The following is a 19,933-nucleotide window of genomic DNA, read 5'->3' as shown; positions in this document are numbered from 1 at the left end:
CCAAATTCTTTTATTTGTTGGTTGTTGCATATTTAACCTCTACAGTCAGGAAAGGAGGAGATGAGGCCTCAACAATGTTGGGTTGTAGCTGTGCTTCAGGTTAGAGTGAGTGTCCATGGAATAAATGTAAGTCAGTGAACTGGAAACATGACTGTGTTCAAACTTTGTTTTCCTTTTTATAATGAGTCTAATCAAAGGTGGACAGAAGTATCTCCACTGTGACTTTTCTGTGTCACCATCAGAGCTTCTGCACAGTGTGGAGAAAGATCCAGAAGCAGAGCTGGACTGCAGACAGCCAGTCAGAGCAGCTGTGTACAAAGTAAGACTGAACATCTGTCTGCTGATGGACTCATTTCTGAAAACTGGACTTCTTGTGTTGTTCAGACATTGAAGAGTTTTCTTTCTCTTTAGTCTCATTGTTTTTCTTTCTTTCAGCAGATGTTGGTCTGCAGGAGGTTTTAGATGAACATAAGATCAGTCTGAGGAGGAGATGTGAACGTGTGACTGAAGGAAGTGATGAAACAGGAAGTAGAACCCTCCTCAACACCATCTACACTGAGCTCTACATCACAGAGGGACAGAGTGAAGAGGTTCATACCCAACATGAGGTGAGGCAGCTGGAGACAGCTTCCAAGATGGACGCCCTCCATGACGCTCCAATCAGGTGCCAGGACATCTTTAAAGCCTTACCTGACCAACAGAGACCCATCAGAGTGGTTCTGACCAACGGCGTGGCTGGTGTTGGAAAAACCTTCTCAGTGCAGAAGTTCACTCTGGACTGGGCAGAGGGCTTGGAGAACCAACATGTCAGTGTGGTGGTTCTGCTTTCATTCAGGGAGCTGAACCTGATCAGAGATGAGCAGTACAGTCTTCTGGAGCTGCTCCATGTTTTCCATCCAACATTACAGAAGGTCACAGCAGAGAAGCTGGCTGTCTCTCAGCTTTTGTTCATCTTTGACGGCCTGGATGAAAGCAGACTTTCATTGGATTTCACCAACAGGAAGCTGCTGTCTGATGTCACACAGAAGTCATCAGTCAGCCAGCTGCTGACAAACCTCATCCAGGGGAATCTGCTTCCCTCGGCTCTCGCCTGGATAACTTCCCGACCTGCAGCAGCCAATCAGATCCCTCCTACATGTGTTGACAGGCTAACAGAAGTACGAGGCTTCACTGACGCCCAGAAGGAGGAGTACTTCAGGAGGAGATTCAGTGATGAAGAGCTGTCCAGCAGAATCATCTCCCACATGAAGACATCCAGGAGCCTCCACATCATGTGTAGTATCCCAGTCTTCTGCTGGATCACTGCTACAGTTCTGGAGCACATGTTGACTACAGAGCAGAGAGGAGAGCTGCCCAAGACCCTGACTGACATGTACTCACACTTCCTGCTGGTTCAGACAAAGAGGAAGAAGAACAAGTACCATGAGGGACATGAGACGAGTCCACAGGAGCTGACGGAGGCTGACAGGGAAGTTCTTCTGAAGCTGGGGAGGCTGGCGTTTGAACATCTGGAGAAAGGAAACATCATGTTCTACCAAGAAGACCTGGAGCAGTGTGGTCTGGATGTGACAGAGGCCTCGGTGTACTCAGGAGTTTGTACAGAGATCTTCAAAAGAGAGTGTGTGATCTTCCAGAAACCAGTCTACTGCTTTGTTCATCTGAGCATTCAGGAGTTTCTGGCTGCAGTCTACATGTTCCACTGTCACACCAACAGGAAGACAAAGGTGCTGAAGAACTTCTTGGGACAAAAATACAACGAGTCCTCTCTGGATGATTTCCTTAAACGAGCCATGAAGAAATCCCTCCAGAGTAAAAATGGCCACCTGGACCTGTTTGTTCGCTTCCTTCATGGCCTCTGTCTGGAGTCCAACCAGAGACTCTTAGTAGGTCTGCTGGGTCAGACAGAGATCAGTCCAGGAACCATCCAGAGAGTCATCAACAACCTGAAGGAGATGAACAGTTATGGAATCTCTCCTGACAGAAGCATCAACATCTTCCACTGTCTGATGGAGATGAATGACCTCTCAGTACATCAGGAGATCCAAGAGTTCCTGAAGTCAGAGAACAGATCAGAGAAGGAACTCTCTGAGATCCAGTGCTCAGCTCTGGCCTTCATGCTGCAGATGTCAGAGGAGGTTCTGGATGAGTTGGACCTGCAGAAGTACAACACATCAGTGTGGGGACGACAGAGACTGATTCCAGCTGTGAGGAACTGCAGAAAGGCTGGGTGAGTCCAGATGTGATCATTAACATCATTGATCAGTGTAGGTTAGTAGTTTAATGTTGAAAATAAAATCAGATTGTAACCAAATCAAATTCAAATTTAAATTTTATTTGTCACGTACACAGTCATACACAGTACGATATGCAGTGAAATGCTTGGACAACTGCTTGTGACCTAAAGAAAAAAAAAAAAGGAAATAAATAGGAAATAAATATGAAAAATTAAAAAGGGTAAATTTAACTAGGAGGGAATAAGATATAAATTAAGGTTAAAAATGAAATAACTGTACAACACAAATTAGAATGAAGGGTGAATTTAACTGGGAGAATAAGATAAAATATATAAATTAAAGTTGAAAATAAAATAACTGTACAACAAAATACACAATATAGAACTATATAAGAATGTATGAAGAAATATAAATAAATAAATATATACACAATAACAGCAGCTGTACAAGTATTAACTGGAAATGAAGAATATAGTGACCAGTGTTGTGCAATCCACATTATGTCTTGTGCAGTGCAAATATGCTAAAAGTGATTTAAGTGATGAAGTGAAAACAAAGTCCAGAAAGTCCAGTGTGTGTGTAAGAACCATATGTGTGGGTCAGTACTGTGTGGTGGTGTGATTGAGAGACCGTATCGCCTGCGGGAAGAAGCTCCTCCTCAGTCTCTCTGTGTTGGTCTTCAGGGAGCGGAATCGCTTTCCTGACCTCAGCAGAGAGAACAGTCTGTTGTTGGGATGGCTGAGGTCCTTCACGATCTTCCTGGCCTTGGTCCAGCACCGCCTGCTGTAGATTGAGTGCAGGTCAGGGAGCTCGGAGCGGATGGTGCGCTCAGCTGACCGCACAACCCTCTGTAGAGCTCGTCTGTCCTGCATGGTGCTGTTCCCGAACCAGGTTAAGATGTTTCCCGCCAGGATGCTCTCTATGGTGCAGGAGTAAAAGTTCCTGAGCACCTTGGAGGGCAGTTGGAAGTCTCTCAAGCATCTGAGGTGGTAGAGACGCTGTCGGGCCTTTTTCACCACGGTGTTGATGTGACAGGACCATGACAGGTCCAGCGTGATGTGAACTCCGAGGTATTTGAAGCTGTCCACTCTCTCCACTGGGCACTCGTTGATGACGGGGGTCTGGTAGTTCCTCTCCTGCTTAGTGCTGAAGTCCACTATCAGCTCCTTTGTCTTACTGACATTTAGAAGGAGGTTGTTCCTCTGGCACCAGTTCTCCAGATTCCTAATCTCAACCACAAAGTGTTTGTGTCCGTACGCTGCAACCTTCCACACCATTCCTTTATTGTACAGACTCAGCAGCAGCTCCATGGATCCCAAATCCAAGAGTGGAGAACAGATTTGAAGTGTGTCACATCCATGCAGTCACAGCTGTTTCCACCATGTTTCCACTGATATTAATCCTGTTCAATGACACGTTTCATATCAGTGAATATGTTCTTTAGGACGTCCACTGACATGTTTAAGTGTCCTGCTGGAAATCACTCAAATCATCCATGAAATCCATGAAAAATCCTTTTAGTGTTTCTAACTTCACCCTCTGTCCTCTCTCTCTCTCCATCCTCCTCACTGCTTCTTTCACTGATAATCACACAAACATCGTATTCAGCTACAAAATAACACAATAATATCATCTGATGATCATTATTATAAGAGCAGGATCCATATTTGATATCAGAGTAACACACTGCTTGGTTATGTGCAGTCATCATCAGTGACTGTGGGTCAAACAGAAGCTCTCTGATTGGTTGCTGACCTTGGTCACCTGTCCACTCTCACCTGTTTGTGTTTGCTCTCTCTTTGCTGTCTCCATCCTCTCTCTCCTTTCTCTCCCTCTCTGTCTTTGTACGTCACTCAGGTCCAATGGAAACAGTGACATTTACAAACCAATCAAAGACAAACTGATCCATGTCAGGTTATAACAATATTCAAAGTGAATACAGGCTGCTGCTGGACACAGACAGGTAACATCATTTTGACTTGCTGTCACCTGGATCTGGACTCATAAACACTGAAGCCCTGAACAGGAATACAAATCATTTTCTGCCAACTAGCGACACACCAGCAGATAATGGCTCAGAAAGCTAAAATGAGCCAATCATTTCTGTGTTTAGTTCCCCTGAAATCAGATCTGATATCAGCAGCTCTGAGTTCATTCATCATTATTGTCCAGTGATGAGCTTTCTGCTCCGTTTGGTAACAGTCAGCAGGTTTTTCCTGCGTGTGGACGTGAACAGTCGTACCTGACAGCAGGTAGCAAACAGAGATCATCTTTCCAGCTGGAACTCTTCACTGAGCTGAACTCATTCAAAATGTTCTGGAGTCAAAACAGGAAACAGTCCAAATGTGTGTCTTCACTCTGACTCTGGATCAGATCTCAGTGACAGACTGTGGACATTATGGAAGCCTAAATGTGACACCAGCTTCCTCCTTCATCTGCAGATTAAAGCCAAACAAAGATTGTCATTAAAAGTCTGCAGGTCTGAGAGAGACTCAATCGTTGTGTCATGTCAAACACAGTAAGAGGAGCTGAAGCACAGATGTGAAGAGCAGATTCATCAGATTATGACCTCACTCTGTTTTGTCTTCATATACATTCAGTCTGTGTTTATAATGCAGATTTTCTGCTTTTATAATAACACATTTTATATTTTCTATCATCACAGACTGACTCACTGTGGACTCTCAGAGTCTCACTGTGAGGTTGTGGCCTCAGCTCTGAAGTCCAACCCCTCCCATCTGACAGAGCTGGACATGAGTAACAACCTCAAGCTGCAGGATTCAGGTGTGAAGCTTCTGTGTGCTGGACTGGAGAGTCCAAACTGTCGACTGGAGACTCTGAGGTGAGTTCACTGACTGCGGCTGTAGTTGTTTTTCTATATTTCAGGTCTTTGATGGATGTTTGAAACTTTCTTTAGTTCCTAAATGTTCAGGATGTGTCTGAAGACAAATGTGAAGAAGTTTGAGTGCTTTCAGAAATGTTGTCTTTCCAAACGACTGAACAACAGTTTTTCCTTTTGGCTCCAAACAGAAGTGACAGACTTGAGCAGGGTTCATTTAAAGGCTGACAGAAGTGGAGTGGTGACGGGGAGATGTTTGACAGGACAGTGTTTCAGCCTCCACAGGTTCATGTTGTGCTCCATCAGTCAGTGAAGATGAAGTCGGTGCTGATGAGGCTGTAGAGTGTGTGAGGGATGTGAATGAGGATGATGAAGATCTGATGATAGCAGATAAAAACAGGCTGCAGAGACTTTGAGCCATACAGGGCACACAGTGTGTGTACAGAACAGCTGAAATCATTATGGAGGCCTCACTGGAATATGGAAGCATCACAGTACAGCTTCAGTGAAGCTTTAAAGTCTCTGATATGAGATGAGAAATGAAGCAGCCAGAGCTTTTTCATGAGTGGAAATCCACTGTGACTGTGAGCTGCTGCTACAGCCTCCAGATTAGCCAGCAGCTCATCCTGCTCAACATTTCCTCACCAACTTTAATGGAAGTGTGATGTTTTCAGCTGGAGTGATGGTCAGGGTGGCCTCCCTCTCCTCTTCTTCTCCTCTTCCTCTTTCATTTGTAAAGCCACTTCTGCTGCTTTCATTCATTTGGAAGTCCTGTAGCTGAGTTTGGGAGAGACTAACAGTCTCGGCAGCAGAGGGGAGAAAGGCTGTAACACCACCACTTTACTCTGTTCTACCTGTCACATCATTTTATCAGGAAACAAATATGCTCATGTTTTTCCTATGTTTGTCTTGAAGATGTAAGAAGATCACATGGTGCTTTTTATTATTGTGTTGGTTTGTTTGCTGTCTCTTGGATGGAGCCCAGCTGTGCGTGGCCCCTGGGCCTGTGGTCAGAGTGTGTGCTGGATAATCCGGCCCAGGATGAGGCCAAACTGACATGGGATGAAATGTCTGTCACATAATTGAGCTTAGTGTAGTTTCATTTCTGCACAATTTAAAAACAACCAAAACTTTGTTCTGTCTTTTCTATGTTATACTGTAGACTTTCTTTGATACTGTGTCCAAAAGGAGCAGCTTTTACTTTGAAGGGGAGGCGTCTCTGTTTCCTCTTCAGGTTGGATGATGGAAGCAAATGAGTGTGTGATGTTCTTTCAGTGTTGCACTTTGTAGACGGTCCCTGAGCACTGGTCTCACAGCCAGCTGCACATAGAGACCAGTGTTGTTAGTCCAGGTCAGAAGATGACTTGTTGGAATGAAAATGAGCTTGTAGTTTGTCTGCTTTAATAATGTGACTGGAAAAAGGTGTTGGACTTCAAATATGTCCATTTCTTTCACACTTCACCTTTAAAAGTGAAGCCTTGTGGTTCCTGGAAGGAAAAACACGACTTTTTCAAGTCTTTGTCCTGTTTTTATGAGAAATGTACGACTTTAATGTGAAACATTCAGAGTTTTTTCTCTTGTTGTGTTTGTTTGAAGCTGCTTCCTGTTGGCTTCAGCTGTTTGGAGTTTCCATTTTCTAAACTTCTACATTCTGAACCTTCTTCAGCTCTGAACAGATGATGAAACACTGAATGATTTCAAGCTCACACTTTGTCTAATAAACTTACATCTTTCATTCTTTATACAGATTGAGGGACTGTGGTTTGTCAGAGATCAGCTGTGATTATCTGGCAGCAGCACTGAAGTCCAACCCCTCCCATCTGAGACAGCTGGACCTGAGCTGCAACAACAAGCTGCAGGATTCAGGAGTGAAGCATCTGTGTGGTTTCCTGGAGAGTCCAGGATGTGGACTTGAAACTCTGAGGTCAGTCAGCATGTTTTAGTTGTGCTGAGATGAATATGATGTGAAAGTTGTGCTGACACTAAACTGCAGACATCAGGCTGATATTATACTGATCCACACTGAGGATCTTCATGGTAAAGTCTGTTTTCTTCTTCTCTGGTTTAGTCCATTGACTGCAGCAGAACAATGTTCACATTTCAAACAGTGAGACTCAACGTATGGCCCGCGGCCCACACGCGGCCTGCCCACCTTTCCTGATTCAGAGAGAGGGGACCCTGATTAACTGTGTAGTGTTCTTCCTCACAGTTCTAAGTATCAGACACAACAATGAATAATCCACAGCTGACTGTCTTTAGCAGGTCAAAGGTCACGGCACACAGCAGACAGTGGGAAATATTATAACTCTGATCATTTATCAGCACATATCCATATGTATAAAAACAAAGCTGACACTGTGAGACTTGATCAGAGGTGTGATCATCACAGCAGAGGCCTTTGTGTCAAAGTCACTGAGGATCAAACAGAAACACATGAAGCAGATTTTCCTGTTCTGGCTTTTTATAGCAGATAACCTTCAAAATATTCTGCAGTCCATCAAAAACTGAAGCAAACCATGAATCAACATGTGAACATGAGCTGATGCTGCTGAAGTGAAGCAAAGTTACAGAGGTTTGATTACAGACACAGCTGAGAGTTTGTAATCTGTCATCATTTTAAAAGGTTTACATTTCTTCAGTATTGAACAGCAGAAATGAGGCTTTGTTTTCGGAGGCCGACAGCAGTGAACACAACAGCAGACTGGTGCGTAATAAGCAGTGAATAATGCAGGAAACAGATTTTTGAAGGTAAACTGTTCTTGAAGTACACTGAGAGAGAGAGAGCTGTGCAGGAAGTAAACGTCAAAGTCAGAGAGAATTCATGACGATGTTCATCAAACGTAAAGCGTAGTTTGGATCTTCTTCTGCTGCTGGTTCAGTCAGTTTTGGTTGGAGACAGATGAAACCTGCAGCTTCAGGATCTGTGAGCTGTCCACTTTCAGCCCCGACGGCGTGTCCGTGTACGTGCCGTCGAGTGAACGATCCACGCTCTGTGTTTCCATCTTTGTGTGTTTAGCTGCTCTCATTTACTGTTTTATCTGTTTGCTTGTTGTTGAAATACTTTTGGGAGCTTTAACCAGAGATTCTGGCAAAATACATTTATATTAAAAATCGATTCAGGATTGAATGAATCAACATCGCTTTATTCAAATTAAAACCATTTAAATAGGAAAATCCATTTTTTTACACCCGCCTCTAATGCTGGGTAATGTCAGCTGGTCCATGTGCAGCTGGCTGTGAGGCTCAGGGAGTGTCTACAAAGTGCAACACTGAAAGAACATCATCCATAAATATTGAGTAATAACTGGACTCTCATACAGCGAGACTCAAATGCCTTTAAACATCAGCTTATCCTGCTGATCCAAGTCCAACACTGAGTTTGTAAAAACATGTTTGTCAATCATTTTGTTTGGTTTCTGAGGAAAATGATTCAATAACTTGCTGCTAATACACAACATTTCATCATATTTCCTCATAACCCTCTTTTGTCTGACCATTTGATCCCATTTGAATTTGCAATAAAGGATCCACAGAGTTTGGTGACAATAATGACAGTAGATGTTTGTGTGAAAGTGCTGGAAGCAAATGAGTGTGTGATGTTCTTTCAGTGTTGCACTTTGTAGACGCTCCCTGAGCACTGGTCTCACAGCCAGCTGCACATAGAGACCAGTGTTGTTATTCCACGTCAGAAGATGACTTGTTGGAATGAAAATGAGCTTGTAGTTTGTCTGCTTTAATAATGTGACTGGAAAAAGGTGTTGGACTTCAAATATGTCCATTTCTTTCACACTTCACCTTTAAAAGTGAAGCCTTGTGGTTCCTGGAAGGAAAAACACGACTTTTTCAAGTCTTTGTCCTGTTTTTATGAGAAATGTACGACTTTAATGTGAAACATTCAGAGTTTTTTCTCTTGTTGTGTTTGTTTGAAGCTGCTTCCTGTTGGCTTCAGCTGTTTGGAGTTTCCATTTTCTAAACTTCTACATTCTGAACCTTCTTCAGCTCTGAACAGATGATGAAACACTGAATGATTTCAAGCTCACACTTTGTCTAATAAACTTACATCTTTCATTCTTTATACAGATTGAGTTACTGTGGTTTGTCAGAGATCAGCTGTGATTATCTGGCAGCAGCACTGAAGTCCAACCCCTCCCATCTGAGACAGCTGGAGCTGACCTACAACAACAAGCTGCAGGATTCAGGAGTGAAGCATCTGTGTGGTTTCCTGGAGAGTCCAGGATGTGGACTTGAAACTCTGAGGTCAGTCAGCATGTTTTAGTTGTGCTGAGATGAATATGATGTGAAAGTTGTGCTGACACTAAACTGCAGACATCAGGCTGATATTATACTGATCCACACTGAGGATCTTCATGGTAAAGTCTGTTTTCTTCTTCTCTGGTTTAGTCCATTGACTGCAGCAGAACAATGTTCACATTTCAAACCTTCAAAGAAGAAGAAAAATCCTCCACTGGATAATTCACTGTGAAACTCTCAAACTCTTCATTCCACCTTAAAGTCTGTCTGACATTGAAATCCAAAGTAAAATGTGCGTTTGCTTTACAGACAGCAGTCCAACACAAACATACACACATCATCCAAAACACAGTCCAACATCCAAATCTCCTCCACTGCCAGCATGAATGATGGGAAAGAGAAGGAGGAACACTCTGACATTCAGGGTTAGAATGAGTTTCATGAAGCAGACTGTGAAGATCAAAGCTGCATTAGAAAGCTTACATGAATGAATGAGTGGACAGAAGTGGACAGAGATCATCTGAAGCACTTCAAAGGCTTTAAATCAGCACATTTCTCTTTATTCTTTATCAACTCTGTTAGTTTCTCTCAGTTTTCTGTGGAATGAAGCTAACAGCAGGCTAATAAGATGCTGACCAATAGGTTTCTATTAAAGGTTGTAATTTGTATATGAAAAAGTGCTTTGGCTCAGCAGGGATCAGCTTACAGGTAGAATACAGCTGCTGGATGGGATTAGCATGTCATAGCTATCTACCAAACTGCTAACTGGGGGATTTCAGGCCATCTATGGATCATTTTTGCTAACTGTTTATTCAGCTTAGGCTCACAGGGCTGCAGCCTGTGCCCTAGCTGTCATAGGGCAAGAGGCGTGGTCCACCTGCACAGGTGAGCAGTCCATCACAGGGCCAACAGAGAGAGACAGAGAAGCACTCTCTCACATCCACACCTACAGCCAATTTAGAAGCACCAATGAACCTAAGCAGCATTTCATTGGACTGTGGGAGAACATCCAACCTCCACAGAAAGGCCAACAAGCTTCAACCTACAACCTTCTTGCTTTAAGGCACTAGTGCCAACCACTTTTCCCCATTTCAGCCCAAATCCTGCATCTTCCTGTTTCTGACTCCAGGCCAGCTCCACTAACACTTTCTCATCAGACACTGCCACCTAGTGGAGGAAGTCTTAGTTCCATTTGAAGCTTCAGATTACAGTTAGTTCCTTTACAAAGAGGTGGAGGTGGTGGGGCCACAGCACCATCATCACTGAGTGCCATAGGACACTTAACCTTTGTTTCCATATGCTGGGAACTTCCTGTTGTTCCAAGGAGGACTGGAAAATGTGTGAAAATCTCCCAGTCAGTTCCTCACAGCACACTTCAATCATTTCCCTCCCACAGCATCAGGACCAGGGCTTTTTCTCTCTTTGGTCCCACTAAGAGGTTTCCACACAAACACCTCATCAGTGGGACTCTCAGAGCTACCAGCCCTTTGCTACAATCACAAAGCTCTTCATTGAAATCAATGATATCAAAGCTGGAATCCAATGAGTCCAAGTCTTCTGCTGATTCAGCATCACATTCATCTTTGCTCCTTGTTCTGCATCCCCACCATGGACTTCATTCCTTTCCAAGCCAGCCTTGAGTGTCCTTTATTCAGCTCATCCTCTGCTTTACTTTTACACCTGATTTTAGCTGCTTTATCTCTCTTTCAACAAGTTTCTGTGCCTCAATCTTTTTCTTCTCTCCCTCATAACAAGACAGCTTCTTCTGCCTGAGAACATGTTGGAGTGATTTACTAATCCAGGGCTGCTTATTGGGGAAAATACTTCCTGTTTTCAAAGTTATCCCATTTTTCCCAGAAAGAAATGTAAGTAGAAATCGATGATCTAAGTGAGAACATGAGCCTTTAAAAAGTCCCAGTGGGTGCAGTCAAAGCAGTCCCTCAGTCCCAGTATAGAGTCTTTGGTCCAGACTGGAACAACTGTGTGCCCAGTTTGAGCTCTCTTCAGTGCTGTGACCTGACAGACCCAGAGGGGCCATCACATCACATTTAGAAGCTCCCCTAATGGAGCCACAACACATGTCCAACACTTAGTCTGTCTTGTTGGACCAACTGGAAGAAATGATTCAAGGACTTAGTCACAGAACAGAGATTCAAATCTCCAAAATCCAACTGGCTGCATCAGGACATATAGTCTGAAACTCTGCACAGTTTCCTGTTTGAAGCTGCTTCCTGTTGGCTTCAGCTGTTTGGAGTTTCCATTTTCTAAACTTCTACATTCTGAACCTTCTTCAGCTCTGAACAGATGATGAAACACTGAATGATTTCAAGCTCACACTTTGTCTAATAAACTTACATCTTTCATTCTTTATACAGATTGGAAAGCTGTGGTTTGTCAGAGATCAGCTGTGATTATCTGGCAGCAGCACTGAAGTCCAACCCCTCCCATCTGAGACAGCTGGACCTGAGCCTGAACAACAAGCTGCAGGATTCAGGAGTGAAGCATCTGTGTGGTTTCCTGGAGAGTCCAGGATGTGGACTTGAAACTCTGAGGTCAGTCAGCATGTTTTAGTTGTGCTGAGATGAATATGATGTGAAAGTTGTGCTGACACTAAACTGCAGACATCAGGCTGATATTATACTGATCCACACTGAGGATCTTCATGGTAAAGTCTGTTTTCTTCTTCTCTGGTTTAGTCCATTGACTGCAGCAGAACAATGTTCACATTTCAAACCTTCAAAGAAGAAGAAAAATCCTCCACTGGATAATTCACTGTGAAACTCTCCAACTCTTCATTCCACCTTAAAGTCTGTCTGACACTGAAATCCAAAGCAAAATGTGCGTTTGCTTTACAGACAGCAGTCCAACACAAACATACACACATCATCCAAAACACAGTCCAACATCCAAATCTCCTCCACTGCCAGCATGAATGATGGGAAAGAGAAGGAGGAACACTCTGACATTCAGGGTTAGAATGAGTTTCATGAAGCAGACTGTGAAGATCAAAGCTGCATTAGAAAGCTTACATGAATGAATGAGTGGACAGAAGTGGACAGAGATCATCTGAAGCACTTCAAAGGCTTTAAATCAGCACATTTCTCTTTATTCTTTATCAACTCTGTTAGTTTCTCTCAGTTTTCTGTGGAATGAAGCTAACAGCAGGCTAATAAGATGCTGACCAATAGGTTTCTATTAAAGGTTGTAATTTGTATATGAAAAAGTGCTTTGGCTCAGCAGGGATCAGCTTACAGGTAGAATACAGCTGCTGGATGGGATTAGCATGTCATAGCTATCTACCAAACTGCTAACTGGGGGATTTCAGGCCATCTATGGATCATTTTTGCTAACTGTTTATTCAGCTTAGGCTCACAGGGCTGCAGCCTGTGCCCTAGCTGTCATAGGGCAAGAGGCGTGGTCCACCTGCACAGGTGAGCAGTCCATCACAGGGCCAACAGAGAGAGACAGAGAAGCACTCTCTCACATCCACACCTACAGCCAATTTAGAAGCACCAATGAACCTAAGCAGCATTTCATTCAATTCAATTCAATTTTATTTATATAGCGCCAAATCACAACAAAAGTTGCCTCAAGGCGCTTCATAGATACAGAGGAAAAACCCAACAATCATATGACCCCCTATGAGCAGCACTTTGGCGACAGTGGGAAGGAAAAACTCCCTTTTAACAGGAAGAAACCTCTGGCAGAACCAGGCTCAGGGAGGGGCGGCCATATGCTGCGACCGGTTGGGGTGAGAGAAGGAAGACAGGATAAAGACATGCTGTGGAAGAGAGACAGAGGTTAATAACAGATATGATTCAATGCAGAGAGGTCTGTTAATACATAGTGAGTGAGAAAGGTGACTGGAAAGGAAAAACTCAATGCATCATGGGAATCCCCCGGCAGCCTACGTCTATTGTAGCATAACTAAGGGAGGATTCAGGGTCACCTGGTCCAGCCCTAACTATATGCTTTTGCAAAAAGGAAAGTTTTAAGTCTAATCTTAAAAGTAGAGATAGTGTCTGTCTCCTGAATCCAAACTGGAAGCTGGTTCCACAGAAGAGGGACCTGAAAACTGAAGGCTCTGCCTCCCATTCTACTTTTAAATACTCTAGGAACAACAAGTAGGCCTGCAGAGTGAGAGCGAAGTGCTCTAATAGGGTGATATGGTACTACAAGGTCATTAAGATAAGATGGGGCCTGATTATTTAAGACCTTGTATGTGAGGAGCAGGATTTTGAATTCAATTCTGGATTTAACAGGAAGCCAATGAAGGGAAGCCAAAACAGGAGAAATATGCTCTCTCTTTCTAGTCCCTGTCAGGACTCTTGCTGCAGCATTTTGGATCAGCTGAAGGCTTTTCAGTGAGTTTTTTGGACTTCCTGATAATAATGAATTACAGTCGTCCAGCCTGGAAGTAATAAATGCATGAACTAGTTTTTCAGCGTCACTCTGAGACAGGATATTTCTAACTTTAGAGATGTTGCGCAAATGGAAGAAACCAGTCTTACATATTTATTTAATATGTGCGTTGAAGGACATGTCCTGGTCAAAAATGACTCCAAGGTTCCTCACAGTGTTACTGGAGGCCAAGGTAATGCCATCCAGAGTAAGAATCTGCTTAGATACCATATTTCTAAGATTTTCAGGGCCGAGTACAATAACCTCAGTTTTATCTGAATTAAGAAGCAGAAAGGTAGCGGCCATCCAGGTCTTTATGTCTTTAAGACATTCCTGCAGTTTAACTAATTGGTGTGTGTCATCTGGCTTCATGGACAGATAGAGCTGGGTGTCATCTGCATAGCAGTGAAAATGTATGCTATGTCTTCTAATGATACTGCCTAAGGGAAGCATGTATAATGTAAACAGAATTGGTCCTAGCACTGAACCCTGTGGAGCTCCATAATTAACCTCAGTGTGTGAAGAGGACTCTCCATTTACATGCACAAACTGGAGTCTATTAGATAGATATGATACAAACCACTGCAGCACAGTACCTGTAATACCTACAGCATGTTCTAATCGCTCTAATAGGATATTATGGTCGACAGTATCGAACGCTGCACTGAGGTCTAGCAGGACAAGCACAGAGATGAGTCCACTGTCAGAGGCCATAAGAAGATCATTTGTAACCTTCACTAAAGCTGTTTCTGTGCTGTGATGAGCTCTGAAACCTGACTGAAACTCTTCAAATAAACCATTCCTCTGCAGATGATCTGTTAGCTGTTTGACAACTACTCTTTCAAGGATTTTTGATATGAAAGGAAGGTTGGAGATTGGCCTATAATTAGCTAAGACTGCTGGGTCTAGAGATGCTTTTTGAGTAAAGGTTTAACTACAGCCAGCTTGAAGGCCTGTGGTACATAGCCGATCATTAGAGATAGGTTGATCATATTTAAGATCGAAGAATTAATTAATGGCAGGACTTCTTTGAGCAGTTTTGTAGGAATGGGGTCTAAAAGACACGTTGATGGTTTGGAGGAAGTAATTATTGAAGTTAACTCAGAAAGATCAATTGGAGAAAAAGAGTCTAACTTAACATCAATGGTACTAAGAGTAGCTGTAGATAATATTACATCTGTGGGATGATTATTGGTAATTTTTTCTCTAATGATAAAAATTTTATTTGTGAAGAAGTTCATGAAGTCATTACTAGTTAACGTTAAAGGGATGGTTGGCTCAAAAGAGCTCTGACTTTTTGTCAGCCTGGCTACAGTGCTGAAGAGAAACCTGGGGTTGTTCTTATTTTCTTCAATCAGTGATGAATAGTAAGATGTTCTGGCTTTGCGGAGGGCTTTCTTATAAAGCAGCAAACTATTTCTCCAGGCTAAATGATGATCCTCTAAATTTGTGACACACCATTTCCTCTCCAGATTACGAGTCATCTGCTTTAGGCTACGTGTTTGAGAATTATACCATGGAGTCAGGTACTTCTGATTAGAGACCTTAGTTTTCACAGGAGCTACAGTATCCAGAGTCGTACGTAGTGAGGTGGTGAAATTATTAACAAGATGATCGACCTCTGTTGGGGTAGCGTTCAGATAGCTGCTCTGCTCTGTGTTGGTACAGGGCATTGAAGATGATAACAGTGGGTGGATTATATTCTTAAACTTAGTTACAGCGCTTTCAGAAAGACATCTACTGTGATAAAGTCTACTCTCCACCGCTGTGTAATCAATTATTGTAAAACTAAATGTTATCAGGAAATGATCAGACAGGAGAGGGTTTTCAGGAAACACTGTTAAATGTTCAGTTTCTATGCCATATGTTAAAACAAGATCTAGAGTGTGATTAAAGTGGTGGGTGGGTTCTTTTACATTTTGAGAGAAACCAATTGAGTCTAATAACAGATTAAATGCCATGTTGAGGCTGTCATTTTTAGCATCTACATGGATGTTAAAATCACCCACAATAATTATTTTATCTGAGCTCAGAACTAAATTAGATATAAAGTCTGAGAAATCAGACAGAAACTCTGTGTAAGGCCCAGGTGGACGATAGATGATAACAAGTAAGACTGGTTTCTGAGTTTCACAGCTGGGGTGGACGATGTTAAGCATCAGGCTTTAAAATGAATTAAAAGTCTGTCTTGGTCTTTCATTAATTGATAGGCTGGTGTGAAAAATTGCTGCCACACCGCCCCCTCGGCCTGTACTTCGAGATTTCTGGTAGTTAGAATGACTCGGGGGTGTTGATTCATTTAAACTAACATAATCATCCTGCTGCAACCAGGTTTCTGTAAGGCAGAGTAAGTCAATTTGTTGATCAATTATTAAGTCATGTACTAACAGAGACTTGGAGGAGAGAGACCCAATATTTAATAATCCACATTTCACTGTTTTACTCTTTGGTTCAGATGTGGATACTGTATTGTTCTTTCTTTGTAATTGTTTATGTTTAAGTTGTTTGTTGCTGGTTTTTAGTTTGTTATTTGTCTTTTTGGAAGCTGACACAGTCTCTATGGAGATGGGTTTTTGGGGGGGTAGCAGGAGGAGAGAAGCTGCAGAGAGGCGTGTAAGACTGCAACTCTGCTTCCTGGTCCCAACTCTGGATAGTCATATTTTGGGGGGTTTAATAAATTTGTCCATATTTCTAGAAATGAGAGCTGCTCCATCCAAAGTGGGATGGATGCCGTCTCTCCTAACAAGACCAGGTTTCCTTCAGAAGGTTTGCCAATTATCCATGAAGCCCACATCGTTTCTGGGACACCACTCAGACAGCCAGCAATTTAAGGAGAACATGGGGCTAAACATGTCACTCCTGGTCTGATTGATTGGGGAGGGGACCAGAGAAAACTACAGAGTCCGACATTGTTTTGGCAAAGTTGCACACCGATTCAATATTGATTTTAGTGACATCCGATTGCAAAGTAAAGCTACCTGAAATGCACAACCCCACATCCGGTCTCAAACCAGGAAGTTAGCATTGTCTCGTGCACATAGTAAATTACAGTTAGTTCCTTTACAAAGAGGTGGAGGTGGTGGGGCCACAGCACCATCATCACTGAGTGCCATAGGACACTTAACCTTTGTTTCCATATGCTGGGAACTTCCTGTTGTTCCAAGGAGGACTGGAAAATGTGTGAAAACCTCCCAGTCAGTTCCTCACAGCACACTTCAATCATTTCCCTCCCACAGCATCAGGACCAGGGCTTTTTCTCTCTTTGGTCCCACTAAGAGATTTCCACACAAACACCTCATCAGTGGGACTCTCAGAGCTACCAGCCCTTTGCTACAATCACAAAGCTCTTCATTGAAATCAATGATATCAAAGCTGGAATCCAATGAGTCCAAGTCTTCTGCTGATTCAGCATCACATTCATCTTTGCTCCTTGTTCTGCATCCCCACCATGGACTTCATTCCTTTCCAAGCCAGCCTTGAGTGTCCTTTATTCAGCTCATCCTCTGCTTTACTTTTACACCTGATTTTAGCTGCTTTATCTCTCTTTCAACAAGTTTCTGTGCCTCAATCTTTTTCTTCTCTCCCTCATAACAAGACAGCTTCTTCTGCCTGAGAACATGTTGGAGTGATTTACTAATCCAGGGCTGCTTATTGGGGAAAATACTTCCCAAAAAGAAATGTAAGTAGAAATCGATGATCTAAGTGAGAACATGAGCTTTTAAAAAGTCCCAGTGGGTGCAGTCAAAGCAGTTGTGACGCCCACAAGTGTATGGTCACAATTGTAATTTTTTTGTGAATTGTTTTTGATGTAAAAGACCTGATTTTATGGTGGTATTGTACTTTTCATTTAGCGTTATGGACAATGTAATTGCGTGGCATTGCCACAAGGGGGAGATAGTGGTGAGTGCGATAGGCCGTTGCAACGCGTCTCTGCCTCAGACGAGGAAGAGCCTGCAGACCGAACGCAACTGATGTCTCCTGTCTCTGCTTTTCTGTTAAAAAACAGGTCAGTAGTTCAAGTTTGCTCACCGCAATGTACATATAAAGGCAAGAAACCTTTTTCTGTCTTAGTTTAAAGACCGCAAATGTTATGAGAGAGTGTTTTCACTGACTGAGAGAAAGCTAACTATACCGCCATTTGTAATGGCAGCCGCCATTTCACTCGTAGTCTAAATAGGCAGCTGGTCTTATTACCTGTTTTATTTTGTGACAAACGCAGCTCTTAAGACGCTTCTTTTATCCTGGCATTATTGGAAGTTACAGTTGATTAGGACCTACCCAGTTCTTATGTGTCAAATGTAAATAGTCTGATGTATACTGTTTGTGGATGATTGTGAACTGTTTGTGAGGAATGGAAGAATATTTTTGTTTATTGGTTACAAATGTAATATATTGTTGAATCTGTTAAAGTATAAGCAGGGCTTGCAAAATTTTAAAATCCCTGGTAGCCCTTCGGGCAGGCACTCTTTAGTTTTTGGTAGCCCGAAATAAATTTGAGTAGCCCGAATAAAAAAAATATTATTTTTATTGTATAATATTGTAAAGGAAACAAAACATCAATCAAAAAATTGTTAAAACACAAATTACAACAACTGTGTAAACATTACAATCAACTCAAATATCTGGTTCTAATTAAACAGAATTTTCTGTGAACTTGTTAGAACTGTGTAGAACATGAATTAGTCTGTGTCAGATCCTGAATCTGAAATTTCCACTGAAGTCTCGGATGAGAAAATGCCACTCGACGTTGAGGGCATAGCATCTCCTTCATCAGCTTTCTCTTCCTGTGCATTGCCCTCCATTTCACTGCTCTTTGTTCTTGTTGGGGTTTTATGATCCAGGTGTCTTGAACCTTTTCCAGAAAACATCCAGAAACGAATCGACTTGTCAGGGCAAAAAGATTCAAGTTTGCCTCTCTTTCGTCCACTTTTGTCTTTACGCAACGTTACTCGGCCTCGCCTCTCCTTCACTGAACAGAACTCCCCCTCCTCCCCCATCGCTTCACCTGCAGGAAGCGACAAGATGGACACGGCAAATCTCCGTTAACGAGTTACTGCGCATCGCCCCGTGCGTGTGGCTGGACGGCGTCAACGTGTTAGCTAGCTAACCACGCTAACGAGCTAACCACGCTAACGCCATGCAGCCCAGAGGTGCTGCACGGACTAAAATCCTTTCATTTTCTCAAAAGTTGACAGCGCGCCTTATGTATGAATTCTGGTTGTGCTTGATGGCCGCAAACCGATTTTATGTGGAACACGGCGCTCAGCAATCTGTCAAAATGTTTTAGTACGACTTTGGTAAGCTACGGAGCTGCACCGCTTGATGGATTGTCGGAGCATTACGGCTGAGCCTCGCGGAGTGATACGTACTGTGCTTCAACGTAATATTACCCTACTGTGTATAAGGACCATAAATGGCACCTGTTAAGAGACGTGGTTGCGAAGCGGATTTCAAACTCCAGGCTGTCAGTCACGCGGTACAAGTTGGGAACAGAGCGGCTGGGAAAAATGTCTTTGTTATTGTGCTCAGCGTCTTTTAGTTTACATTTTGACTGCACAATTGTGAGCTTTTTTTTTTTTTTTATGCACAAAAACATTGTTTTCTTTTATTTATGGAGCATTATTATTTAATAAATGCTCATAATTTATTTTTGAGTAAATTTTATGTACATCTGCTCTATGTTAATAAAAGTGCCTGTGTGACATCTGGGACACAGCTTTGACTAAGAACTCTCTTTTTGTTCTTACTTTATGGCTTTAAAAAAATATATCGAGATATATATCTTATATCGCCATCCAGCTAAAAAATATCGAGATATGAATTTTGGGTCATATTGCCCAGCCCTAGACTAAGTGTCAGCATTAATTTCACCAGCAACAAGATATGAGAGAGATGTTCTGGATTCTCAGAGAGGAGATCTCTGTACAAGCAATCTACTTTGCGACCCCGGCGTTCTGCAAGCCACACTTTTAGATCCATCCATTCTTGTGGAATTTTCTCTTTCTCTTCTGCATCTAGCAAACAGGCAAAATGTGTGACAAGATAATCCACCTCTTCATCCCCATAATTTGCTAGTTCTTCTCTGGGGTAGGGAAGAGTGGAAGGGTCAAAAACCTTGAAACAAGAGAGAGGCTTTTCATGGAGATTTTTAAATCTGTTGTCCATGTACTTGACTGTGTTGTCAATAATCTTCTGGATCTCTGCACCA

General features: G+C 42.6%; 1 protein-coding gene and 1 pseudogene across 3 annotated transcripts in view; both read left to right on the top strand.

Moving 5' to 3' along the window:
- The window catches only part of LOC146577641 (protein NLRC3-like), a 142,735-nt gene extending 130,840 nt beyond the window's left edge, over positions 1-11,895 (top strand). The window contains exons 3-7 of one of the 3 annotated variants that reach the window (XM_085268430.1): positions 243-319; positions 436-2,227; positions 4,900-5,076; positions 9,154-9,330; positions 11,700-11,895. In XM_085268430.1, the coding sequence (XP_085124556.1) occupies positions 636-2,227; positions 4,900-5,076; positions 9,154-9,330; positions 11,700-11,895 (2,142 nt within the window). In that variant the 5' untranslated portion in view covers positions 243-319; positions 436-635. Of the gene's footprint in view, positions 1-242; positions 320-435; positions 2,228-4,899; positions 5,077-6,820; positions 6,998-9,153; positions 9,350-11,699 lie in introns of those variants that run through there. The other 2 variants (XM_085268431.1, XM_085268432.1) reach the window with 2 other exon arrangements.
- The window catches only part of LOC146577636 (protein NLRC3-like), a 177,435-nt pseudogene that overhangs the window by 71,602 nt on the left and 85,900 nt on the right, over positions 1-19,933 (top strand).

This window comes from Mchenga conophoros, linkage group LG3 (assembly GCF_057382185.1).
Source record: "Mchenga conophoros isolate Kocher_MC1m ecotype Shallow Benthic linkage group LG3, M_conophoros_male_GT1.1, whole genome shotgun sequence".
Taxonomy (NCBI): domain Eukaryota; kingdom Metazoa; phylum Chordata; class Actinopteri; order Cichliformes; family Cichlidae; genus Mchenga; species Mchenga conophoros.
The sequence above is the reverse complement of the archived record's forward strand: the minus strand, read 5'-3'. Positions and strand labels throughout refer to the sequence as shown.